General features: G+C 37.8%; 1 protein-coding gene and 1 non-coding gene across 2 annotated transcripts; both read left to right on the top strand.

Moving 5' to 3' along the window:
- Window positions 1-33: 33 nt before the first annotated feature.
- Window positions 34-10023, top strand: LOC105285502 (DNA polymerase zeta catalytic subunit). The gene is made up of 16 exons (XM_011349746.3): window positions 34-744; window positions 879-1065; window positions 1159-1252; window positions 1325-1807; window positions 1888-2119; window positions 2203-3600; window positions 3673-3724; window positions 3866-5186; window positions 5267-5414; window positions 6217-6585; window positions 6678-6866; window positions 6950-7262; window positions 7341-7659; window positions 8982-9230; window positions 9606-9719; window positions 9807-10023. The coding sequence occupies exons 1-16, from the start codon at window positions 606-608 to the stop codon at window positions 9888-9890; spliced, it is 5691 nt and encodes a 1896-aa protein (XP_011348048.2). The 5' UTR covers window positions 34-605; the 3' UTR covers window positions 9891-10023.
- A 1441-nt stretch (window positions 10024-11464) lies between these two features.
- LOC113563455 lies at window positions 11465-11584 on the top strand. The gene has a single exon (XR_003407460.1). It is a non-coding gene; the product is annotated as a 5S ribosomal RNA (ribosomal RNA).
- Window positions 11585-12012: the final 428 nt, after the last annotated feature.

Genomic DNA, 12012 nt, shown 5'->3' with positions numbered 1-12012 from the left:
TTTAACATTTATTTCTCTGTCTTTGTCGAAATTATTAAATTGAAACTGGCATTTTGCTTTTTTCTAACAGTAAATTTTTTAATAGTATTCGATTTTTTAACATGTTTGCATGCTATAATTTCAAAACCGTCCATAATTTATTAAATAAAAAATAAAATAATAAATATATAATAATAAACTAAATAAATATATAATATTAACAATAATAAGAAACTTTTGACAGAATTATATTTATTACAAATTATTGTAGCTTCTATTTGAAGTTTGAAATTAACCTGCAAATCTTGCGCATGCGCCCAATTTTCCTGCCTCGTGTTTCTGCTCGGTTTACTTGCACTTTCTACACATTTTACTTCTCTCTCTTTCGTGACAATGTGCAAATGTGCTTTTATCGCGTTTTAAGTGCACAAGGAGCAATCCAAATGAACTGCGTGCTATGTCCGTGTATCTGTTATGTATTATTTGAATCAGTTCGAACTTGTCACGGTGATCTGCTCTCTTAAATCTCGTGCGTAAAACATTATTAGTTGTTCTTTATTTTCAACTACCAGTCTTTGTTTGTAAAGCTTCCTCGCGTGTAATTTCCCTTACAAAACTGCCGTAACATGTTTTCCATTACTTTGGTGAACATCGAGAGTTACCAAGCGTCTCCGATACCTGAACTCGATGTGACATTCTCGGAATTTCGTGGGTCAGAGGTAAAAAAAGTGCCGGTAATCAGAATATTCGGATCAACTGCTACTGGTAAGTGTTACAAATAACCTGGTCATACATTTTAGGTGTATTAAAGATTGTACAGAATTATCAAGCAAATTGGTCATCGTACCAAGCAGGTGCCAACATCATAAAAGATTTTAACGAACTTTGACATTTTTCAGGCAAAAAAACGTGTTTGCATGTTCACGGTGTCTTCCCATACATGTACGTGCCATGCACGGTTCAGGAAAATGCCGACAGCTATGCTTACCAACTGGCTGCGTCCATCGATTCTGCCTTAAATACATCATTTGGCTCGACAGTGTCTACGAGTCAGCACGTATACAAAATCCAGCAGGTGTCAGGAATGTAAGAGAAAATTTGTTAGAAAAATATTGCGTCGTTACATAATTTACTCTCTACGTCATTCCTTGTACTTATTGGATGTACGATGCTTTACAGACCTTTCTACGGTTATCACGAGAAGGAGCATTTGTTCTTTAAAATATATTTCTATAATCCTGCCATACTTAAGAGAACGGCAGACTTGTTACGGGCAAGTAGTAGTCATGCTTGACTCTGTTGGAAGAAGAAATGGAATAACGAAGTGACATTCTTTTCTTTTCAGAATGGTGCTGTTCTCAATCAAAATATGCAACTATACGAGGCACACATTCCTTACATTTTGCAATTTATGATGGACTACAATCTTTACGGCATGAATTTAATAAATTTAAATTGCGTAAAGTACAGACACTCCTTGCAAGGATGCGAGATCGAAGGTAGTCAGAACAAGTCTTCGATGGATTCGACGAACTCACAAGTGTATCTCCCGACCTCCGTCACCAGGCAAAGTATGTGCGAACTGGAAGTGGACGCGCATGCTTCGGAGATTTTAAACAGACAGAGTATCACTAAAGAATTGGTATTGAATCCCGGTATCGCTGGGATCTGGAACGAGGAAAGGGCGAGGAGGGCTCAAGCTGGTTTACAAAGCGCAAGCTCGCAACTGCTGTATCCCAAAACTCCTGGCAAAATTATTCTCCCTCCAACGAGCAGCGATATTTACCAGAAGGAGCAATTACTGAAGAGATTGAATGCCGCATCACAAGTATTTCACTGTTCCAGGACTGTGCGATTGACGTATGTCGGATATCTCATGTGTACATCATTTAATTTGTTTTATTTCAGGTCGATGAAACGGTCGTCTCGAATACAATCGTGCCTTCGTACCCTATTGAAGTGGAAGAGGATAAAAATGTCCTGAATGCCTCTTATGTTCTAAATCATACCGAGTCTCTTGCGTCTGAGGAGAATAACATTGAGAGGATGGTTTCCGACAATACTAAGCTACTGCAATTAGCATCGCTAGCCTTTTTAGAAGCAAATCGGAGTCAGAGCAATGTAACGGATACTAGTATTTGTAAGTTATGAAATGCATGGATGTAAAAATGTGTTATTTATTAATGTAAAAAATCGATAAAATTTTATCGCTTTACTTAATAGTGGACGCAGATGACATACAGTTGGTAGAGATGTTGGCCAATCTAGCTGAAGAGAATGAAACCACGACCAACGTAGACGACGACAGTGTTCTTGGTTCTCAGTATTCTGTATTCAGCGAACCAGCGAAAAATGATCCAGAGGAAGAAGAAGTTGAAGATTTGAACATTACAAGTTTAGACCTGGACAGTCTAAGTCCTTGGGAATCGGTGTGCAAGGAATCCAACAGTATCATAGTTAACAAACGGAACACCGAATCGGCAAATAGTACAAATAATATTGCCGAAGAGAGTGAAAATGTTACGCTTACCGATTTTCCACAATTTGATGGAGTCGATGATTCAGATGAAAATATATTAAAATATGAAAAGAGCAGCACAAGTTGCTTAAGTGAGAATAATAGCAGAAAGTGCTGCACTGCGGTTCTTTCTGCAAATGTTGAACGTGCTGTGCCTGTTATTAATAAAAGAAAAAATCATATGTGTGATTTCTACAAGAATTTACATCTAGTGGATGTTATCGAGCATTTTAATGCAAGTAATCCTAATCAGTACCATTTAAGAAAAGAATTATATGATTTTGTAAATAGATGTTACTTTCATATATTTATTAAAAGTGATAAAAATTTGCGAGATACTCTTATAAAAAAGATATATTATCTCAAAGATAAGAAGAGAAACATAGTAAAGAAGAAGAGAAGGCAAGAACTATGCATTACTTATCAATTACCATTAGATCATCAGGACTTGGATGTTTACGACGTAGATGAAGCATCTGGGACTACAGATGATATCAACCAATACAATATAAAAGATCATGAAGAACATAAGCGTAATTACGTAGATGCAAAATTACGTGCTCAGAGAAGGGCTCTGTTAGACAGTAATTATTGTTCGCATCAGGAAATATACAGTATCTTACCGAAATTTACGATATCGAGTGTTGATGGGGCTGCAGGTATCGATACCGACTCTTCCGACTCTGAACTCGAGAGTGATATCACGATTAATAGGCAAGAGAAACGTATATGTGTTTACAAGTCCGCGAAAAGGGATATACCTCGAGCTACGCTCGAGGGAACGCCGAAGAAAAGGAAGCTGGATTTCGAGACCGACGAGTCGCCCGGTAAACGGAGAAACGCGACTGCTAGAACGCCAAAACGACAATACAGTTCTCCAGGCAAGGGGCGTCTGTCGGGAAATTACTCGCCTCTTAATATCATTATCACGTCTCCGAAAACCAGTAGGAGTCCTCTTGGAAAATGTGAATCTCCGAAAGAAAGACACGTAGCGATGTCCGATGCTGCTTCAACCTCTACTACCCCGAAACGTAAGACGCACCTGCTACGTATGAGCTTACTGCGTGAGAAACGCGGAACAAATTTTTCAAGCTTGGATCTAGGTAAATAATTTGAGTAAACTTGATTACATTTAATTGTTTATTCATTGTGTAAGTAAAATATTTATTTTTCAGAAAGGAAGAGCGACAATGATGAAAGAGCAACAATTAAGGAAACAGATATTGTGTAAGATTTCTTGTATTTGTTATATAATTTCGAAATTTTATCTACATGTAATTATTATTATGGCGAATAAAATTCTTGTAATTATTATGTATTATATTTAAATTGCAGTATTAATTTCTGTAATATTTATAATACTTGTAGGCAAAGTACTGATAACTCAAACGCTATGAAAGCTAATGAAACAACGGTAAGCCATGAGGCGATAGAAAGTTATGAAAGTTCATCAGTGAAACATCAGGAAATTAAGGAGGTTCGTAAGAGATTGTCTTTCTTGAATCATGATGAGGTAGAAAATACAGAGTCAAATCATCCCGCGAGTCAGTCTGAGCGCTTAGCCGCAATTGGGCATTTCGTTGATCAAGCGTATGCGGATGCGACTGTACTTTCTTTCAGCAACAAAAATGATGATAGCGTTTCAAGCAGCCAGCGTACAGAAAAGAGTAATAGCGACACGTCTCCAGAAAGAAACTATTCGTCAAACATACGTAAATTGGCAAGAAGATCGATGCAAGGTCGCGACATTATTCCCGAAACGGATTTTGAAGACGAGGAAGACACGTGCGATACAACTTTCACTCAAAGTGTTAATAAAAAAATTGAGAATTTTAGTCAAAGTTTATCGTTGGAAGTGAGCAGCATTGCTCGATCACCAAGGAACGCATCGATCACGATTACCACAAGGTACAAACCTCCCGATCCCGAAAGGGTTCTAAGAAGCATGACATTGTACGGCATACCGAGGTGCAGAGCGCAGAAGCCATTCTTCAGTAATAAATGTGATCTTAGAAAACAAAAGGAGTCTGCAAGCACGAGCTCTGCGTACTTCGATGTGCCTGCGTTTAAATCTAGCTTAGAAGATGTTACGAGCCTCGGTTTGTGGCGAAGAATGAAAGTCAATGAATTTCACGCCTCTGGAGCAGCCATGAAAACTTGCCACATTAAGCGAACACTGGCGGGGTATAATTTATTGACGATTAAGCCGCTCGTGACGCCACCATCTCCTAAGGGCGTCACAAATTGGATTAGGGCTAAAAGATATTTACTGGAGAAAAATCGTGATATCAAACTGCGCGATAAGAAGAGGACGGTAAAAGATACGCCGCATTCACTAATTAATATTAATAACAAAAAGGATGAATCCAGCCGGAAGTCAGAAACTTCTTCTGATCATTCAATAAATGATGACTCAACTGTGAAGAAATCTGTTTCGTTAACGTCCCAGGAAATCCTGTCGAGTGGGACGTTCGACGATAGCAAAACCTTCGGATTTACACAACACTCTGATAAGACATCCGAAGATAGTTTAAATCCTTCTTTGAAAAAGGCACTGCAAAATCCGTTGTTATATAAACAAAATAAGGATCAGCAATCTTCTTCGTATGGTCAAATTGAGTGCTTGTCTAAGGAGAGCTACGGTAACGTCTCAAGTGAGAATATTCAAAACGTCAGAGCAGTCAGTGCGGTAGGTTTGTTATTTTCATTTTACTTACGCGTGGCAAATTTAAAATTAATTAATTTTCTGCTCTGTCGAATTGTTTGCAGCATCAATATCTAACGTTACTGTCTCTTGAAGTGCACGTTGTTACTCGGGAAAATCTTCTTCCCGATCCACAGCATGATCCTGTCGCCGCATTATTCTACGCGATTTACAACGACGTTCCAACAGACGCTAATCAGCAGATAGAACACAGTAATTATCAAAATATATAATTTCATACATACACCGTTAAAAATTCTGCGTCCATATGTTAAAACTTTCTTGCGTTGCCATGTTTTGATTACTACTTCAATGTAAAATTAACATACAACTGATATGTTATTACTTTTATAACAATTTTATATGTTACATTAATGTTAACTTCATAACTTAACATTTTGTGTATGTCTCTTAGAAATGGAATATTATTTCAAATGCTTTTAACACAATAATTTTAAACAATCAACATGTCACAAAGTCAGTTTAACATTCTAAAAGAAGTTAAAGTAAATCTTCAAATAATCATGAACTTTGACATATAAAGTAATCAAATTTACTAACATTAAATGTTTCTATCAAAAATAATTTAAGTTGAAACAATTACTATCATGTGTTAATATAACATAAAAAGTAAATGTTCATATTGTATGAACGAAAATGTTCTATCAACTTTTCTGATGAGTTATTGTAACTTCTCTTCCATGTAGTTTTCAATTACTTTGTATGTTATTTTTACATCACACTTAAAGTTACAATAACAAAAACAAATGTAAAGTATTGTGTTAATTACTTAACATTTCTAGTTTGTCAAGAAGTAACATATGACGAATGAGTTACTTTAACTTAAAATTTAGAGTGGACTTTCTGGGACATGCAAAAAATGTTAAAATTAACATTTTATTTTTTACTGTGTAAGATATCTTTTGCCAATACCTTACAAAGTTATAAAAATTAACATTGTTTTAAACTTAGCAAAAATTAATTGTTTATACGAACTTTACCTGTTTGACTTTAGGTGCTATAATCGTAAATCCCGATCCTGTGAGCGCAAGACTTAGTAAGATTCATTCTGCGGGCGCAATGTGTCCAATATTATACGTTCCAACGGAGCAAGATATGTTCAACAGTCTTATCAAATTGATCGAACAACATAATCCGGAGATTCTGCTTGGTTGGGAAACAGAAGCACTTTCGTGGGGCTACATTTTCCAGAGAGCACTCCATCTTGGGTTCAGTAATTTCCCTTTAAAAATTTCAAAAGTTCCATACACGCAGGTGTCTTCTAAATCTGATATTCACACGTCCGATAAAGAAGATACGAGTGAAATCAAAGTGCCTGGCCGCAATATTCTTGATGTTTGGAGAATCATGAGACATGAAGCAAGTGAGTTCTGTATCTTTAGTATCTTGAAAGAATTTTTTTATTTAAAATATTTATTTCTATTTAAAATAAAACGATTCAATGAATTCTTTTAGCATTATTAACGTATACCTTTGAAAACGTCATGCATCACGTTCTACACGAGAGAATACCATGCCCTTCTTTCAAGACGTTGTCCACTTGGTGGAAGCACAAAAGCATGATAGTGAAAAGTAGAGTTATACGTCATTATGTCATCAGAGTCGTAGGCACTCTCAAACTACTGAATCATCTGGACATTATAGGTGAGATTAAATGATTAAATCTTTTCTCTGTATTTTTGCTGATGATATTCTTTGATAAATCCAATAGTCTCGCGTTATCGCAGGTCGCACGTGCGAGCATGCCCGTCTCTTCGGGATACAATTTTACGAAGTTTTCTCGCGAGGTTCGCAGTTTCGCGTCGAGTCGATGATGCTCAGATTAGCGAAGCCCATGAATTACATCCCAATCTCACCGTCTGTACATCAAAGAGCTAGAATGCGGGCGCCGGAGTGCCTACCGCTGATTATGGAGCCTGAGTCTGAATTTTATACCGATCCACTAGTCGTACTTGATTTTCAGAGCTTGTACCCGAGTATGATCATTGCTTACAACTACTGCTTTTCCACTTGTCTAGGGAGAATAGAGCACATAGGCCAGTGAGTACATATCCAATGTGTGTAATTCGCATCGAGCCATCGCAATTTGATTAAATTTATTACCGTGAATTTTGCTAGATACGGACCATTTGACTTTGGCGCAGCCACGTTGATAACAAAAAGGAGTACCGCGTTAAAGCTGCAAGAGAAAATAAATTTTTCGCCTTGCGGCGTAGCCTTCGCAAAGAGAGAAGTGCGTCAGGGGATTTTGCCGCGTATGCTGACGGAAATTCTAAATACGCGGCTCATGGTGAAGGAGTCCATGAAGCTGTACCCCGCAGAGGATCGTACGTTGCAACGCCTCCTTCACTCGCAGCAACTGGGTCTGAAATTAATCGCAAACGTCACTTACGGTTATACATCCGCTAACTTTAGCGGTAGAATGCCATGCATAGAGGTACGAATGCAATAAAGCGTATAAATAAGACATTTTTAATAATAATTCAGATAAATTTAAGGGGGTATTCTAGTGTAAAAGCGGAATTTTCATGCTATTTTGGTGAATTGTTTTTGAAAAAAGTATAAGGCTTTTTGAGGCAGGGTTTTCCCTGCTTATTCATACATATTTGGTGTATGTTTCCAAATTTTTGTAGTAGACAATAACTATAAATAAGCGCTGCACATGATATTAAATAAGAACATGAAAAAAAAGTTGGTCCATGGTTCCCATGATTTCAGCTGTTCTGCTCATCTGAAACAAAAAAGCCAAAGAGATTCTTAATTAGTATGAGTGTGGCTATAGCAGGTACCAGAATGAAAAAAAAATGTTGAAAATTTAAAACATGACTTCATTGAGAAAATTAAGTCTCGATTTGTGCCATTTTTTCACCATTGAAGGGCTGTAGAAATTCCAAAAAACAATATTTCGACTTGATTGTGGTAGGGGCTATAGCCACACATATACTGAAGATGTGTGCAAAAGCCTGAGTCAATTGATTAACTGGTTTTTGAGATATCATGGGAACCAATTTGAAAAACATGGTTTCGAGAAAAACACGTTTAAAGTTTTTCATACTGATTACACAGAGATAATGTTACTTACGATCAATCGGCTAGTCCAGGGTCATACAGGGGACATTCCTCTTGTTCGTAGAAGTCCTGCAGAGCTGATCTCTCTTCCCTGCGATTCATTCTCTGATCTCGAGAGAAGTTAGTGGAGCGCCGCTCCGAGCGGGTGATACGAGCTTCGTTCCGGGAGTTTGCGTACATCACCGCTTGCTGACCAATACTAACTCCCATCACGTTCATAAGTTTGAAAATTGGCATAAATCCTTTATTGAAAATTATAACTGCCGAGAATGTTGCTATTTCAACAACTTTCACGCCAGCATGGAGATGTTTTGGAGCAAAAGTCCAAATCAATGAATTTAGAGATTCATTGTACTATATAACCTGTACTATACAAAGGCTCCAATTCAAATGTACGACCTTCAAAGAATAACGATCTTCCGATCCTACCTAAAATACTAACACAATGTCTGTTGTGTGCCGCGCGGTCCAACCGCCGAGCGCGCGCCAGAAGTTATTTTCTATTAGGTGCTATTACTTTGTTAATTTTGCGAATCGGGCTAAATCTTCTCGCAGACATATTTTCCATACCATATACTTGCAAAATATGCCAAAAAAATTCGATTCTTCTGACATGCTACACTAGAATACCCCCTTAATCTTTACGTTATCTTCAAAATTTCCCGTTTATTTGGGAACAATTCTTTACAGATAGGTGACAGCGTAGTTAGCAAAGGACGAGAGACGTTGGAACGCGCGATCAAGCTGGTAGAAACTACGCCAAAATGGGGCGCTCGAGTGGTCTACGGCGATACGGATTCCTTGTTCGTGCTGTTACCCGGGAAATCACGGGAAGAAGCGTTTACCATTGGCGAAGAGATCGCGGACGCGGTCAGCGCAGCCAATCCCGCGCCTGTTAAGCTCAAGTTTGAGAAAGTTCTTCATCCGGCTATTTTGCAAGTAAGATGTTAAAGGATATAATGTTTAATTTAACATATAGTAATCAATATACAGGGTGTCCGAAACAAAGTGACTCAGACGGAAGGTACAGGTAGATAGGAGTAAACCGAGAAGAAAAGTCAAATACTATTTTTCGAAATTCGCAATATTAACGGAGTTATTAATTAATGAATATAAGCGAATGAGGGCGGCGCGTGCAGCGAGATAAGTCGGCAGGAGGGCCGCGCGCTCTTTGATACACCGCGAGCTGGGCGGGCGGCGCGCGGTGAGGGAGAATGGTGTCTTAGATATTGACTCTCCGTCTGAGTCACTTTGTTTCGGACACCCTGCATAATAAAGAAAATAAAAACAATAATGTCGAATCTATTATTCCAGACGAAGAAACGGTATTGCGGATACATGTACGAACGTCGCAGTCAAGAACAGCCCGAGTTTCTAGCGAAAGGTATCGAAACGGTCCGCAGAGACGGGTGTCCGGCGGTCGCTAAGGTGAGCAGTCACAAATGCTGAGAGAATTTATATAAATATTAATAAATTTATATAAATATTAATAAATTTATATAAATATTCTTGCAGTTGCGAAATCGAATATCCTCACGTTGCAGGTACTTGAGAAATCGCTGCGGATCCTGTTCGACACGAAGGACGTTTCCCTCGTGAAGTCGTACGTCACCAGGCAGTTCGAGAAGATCTTTCAGCGGCGCGTGTCTATACAGGACTTGACCTTTGCGAAAGAGTTTCGCGGGATGCGAGGATACAAGGCGAACGCCTGCGTACCGGCGTTGGAACTGACGCGCAGACTGACCAAGAAGGATCCTCGCGCCGTACCGCGCACCAGCGAGCGAGTGCGCTACGTTATCGTCGCTGGTGCACCGAACCAAGCGCTCATTCAGTGCGTGCGCGCGCCGATGGAAGTTATTGCCGACCCGGCGTTAATTCCGAATTCTGTATATTATATAACAAAAGTTATCATACCGCCTCTTAATCGCTGTTTCAACCTATTCGGAATTGACGTCAATACGTGGTAAGTGTCAGTGCCATGTTATAATTTTATAAATTGAACAGCATGATTCGTGTTTTTTTATTCGTTACTTTAGTAATATTTAAAGAGGACTCATACATAATATTTATTATCTAGTATTTAATTACGTATTAATTATATTATTGGATTACAGTTATGGAAATGACGGAATTAATGGGATGTTAACTCGTGCAATTTGCTGATTAAAAAATTAAGTCTTGTAATTTCCAGGTATAAGGAAATGTCTCACCGCTTTAATTTGAATAATATCGCGCACCTGGGAGGAGGAGACAATTCAAAATCCAGTATTCGTCAGTTCTTCAGTTCTGCTGCGTGCATCACTTGCGGAGAACAAACTAATAAAGATGTATGTCCGGAATGTCATTTGCAGCCAGATAGGACCATTCTTGTACTTCTCGAAAAAATCAAGCAGCTGGAAAGAAACTATCAACAAATTACTGCAGTAAGCATGTTGCTGAAAAGACTTTACATGAACGTACTGAAACGTTTTATCACATGATAATCGCTTACTAACTATTCTAATTTTCGTTCATGGATGAACCGATGAACGTCATGAATGTTTTAGTAAACAGAATTAATTTTATATTCCTAGATCTGTCACTCGTGTATCGGACGATCGGGTGAAATAGAATGTGCATCTCTGGACTGCCCTGTTCTATATCGAATGGCTCAAGCTCGCAAAGATCTCGAACAGGTTTCTTCCATGAATGATATTATTTATAAAAACAGTTCCAGTGGAATCAAGAAAATGAACGCAGTTGCTGAGTGGTATTAGTTGCAAGGGAAAAAAGCAGCGCATGCATACGAAGTTTCCGCTTTCAAAGTAATAAATTTGATAAATAGCAGAAACATTGATGGTGTCGAGCAAAACTGTCTTGCATCGCATTTAGAGAAGTTTGATTATCTGTAGCCCAGTATTAAATATATATATATATATAAAAAGTGTGTGTGTGTGTGTGTAAATATACAGAAACACATACACAGATATAATAGCATCAAGCAATCACCGTTACTCTTGATTTGCATGATACTTTCAGGTTTACCAGTGCCAAGATTATTCCATTGAATTATCTTTATTTAATTATTATAATTCCTTAATATCTTAAATTAAGTTTGTATATACTCGGTGCTTTTTGTATCCTGTTTTTGAAAAATTGAAGATATTTCTCATAATGAATACAAATCTTTATAAGCCAACGTCCATACCATGTTGAAGAGTACCAGTTCTCGTCCGATCACTGAAGTCAAGCAACATTGGGCACGGTTAGTACTTGGATGGGTGACCGCTTGGGAACACCGTGTGACGTTGGCACATCTTCTTTTTAGTTTTTTTTTCTTCTTTTTTTGCAAAAGTTGTACATATTTCCTCATAAGACAACGTTTATAAGGACCATACCACTCATTGAAATAGAATTCTGGTTTAAAATAGGTAAGATATTTTAGAAATTGTTTTGAAAAAATAGAAGAAGATATTAACAAAGATTATAACCATTGTTTAATTAAGGTTTTGAAAGTTTTGCATAATTGTTTTACATATAGCAAATGGAAAGTTGAACTAAAGATCCTCTTATTGCATAATAGAACGTAAGAGGTAAAACTTAAGAAATAAATTTGTAATAAATATATTTCAAATCTAACATGCATTTTTAAATTTAGCCTTATAGTCGGAAGGTCATTCACCTTAGCGCATTTTATCATGCGATCAATTCCACGTTGTCAAACACTGGGAATAATTGCATG

This window comes from Ooceraea biroi, chromosome 14 (genome assembly GCF_003672135.1).
Source record: "Ooceraea biroi isolate clonal line C1 chromosome 14, Obir_v5.4, whole genome shotgun sequence".
NCBI classification, from domain to species: Eukaryota; Metazoa; Arthropoda; class Insecta; order Hymenoptera; family Formicidae; genus Ooceraea; species Ooceraea biroi.
Note: the sequence above shows the minus strand (reverse complement) of the source record. Positions and strands in the feature narration are given on the sequence as shown.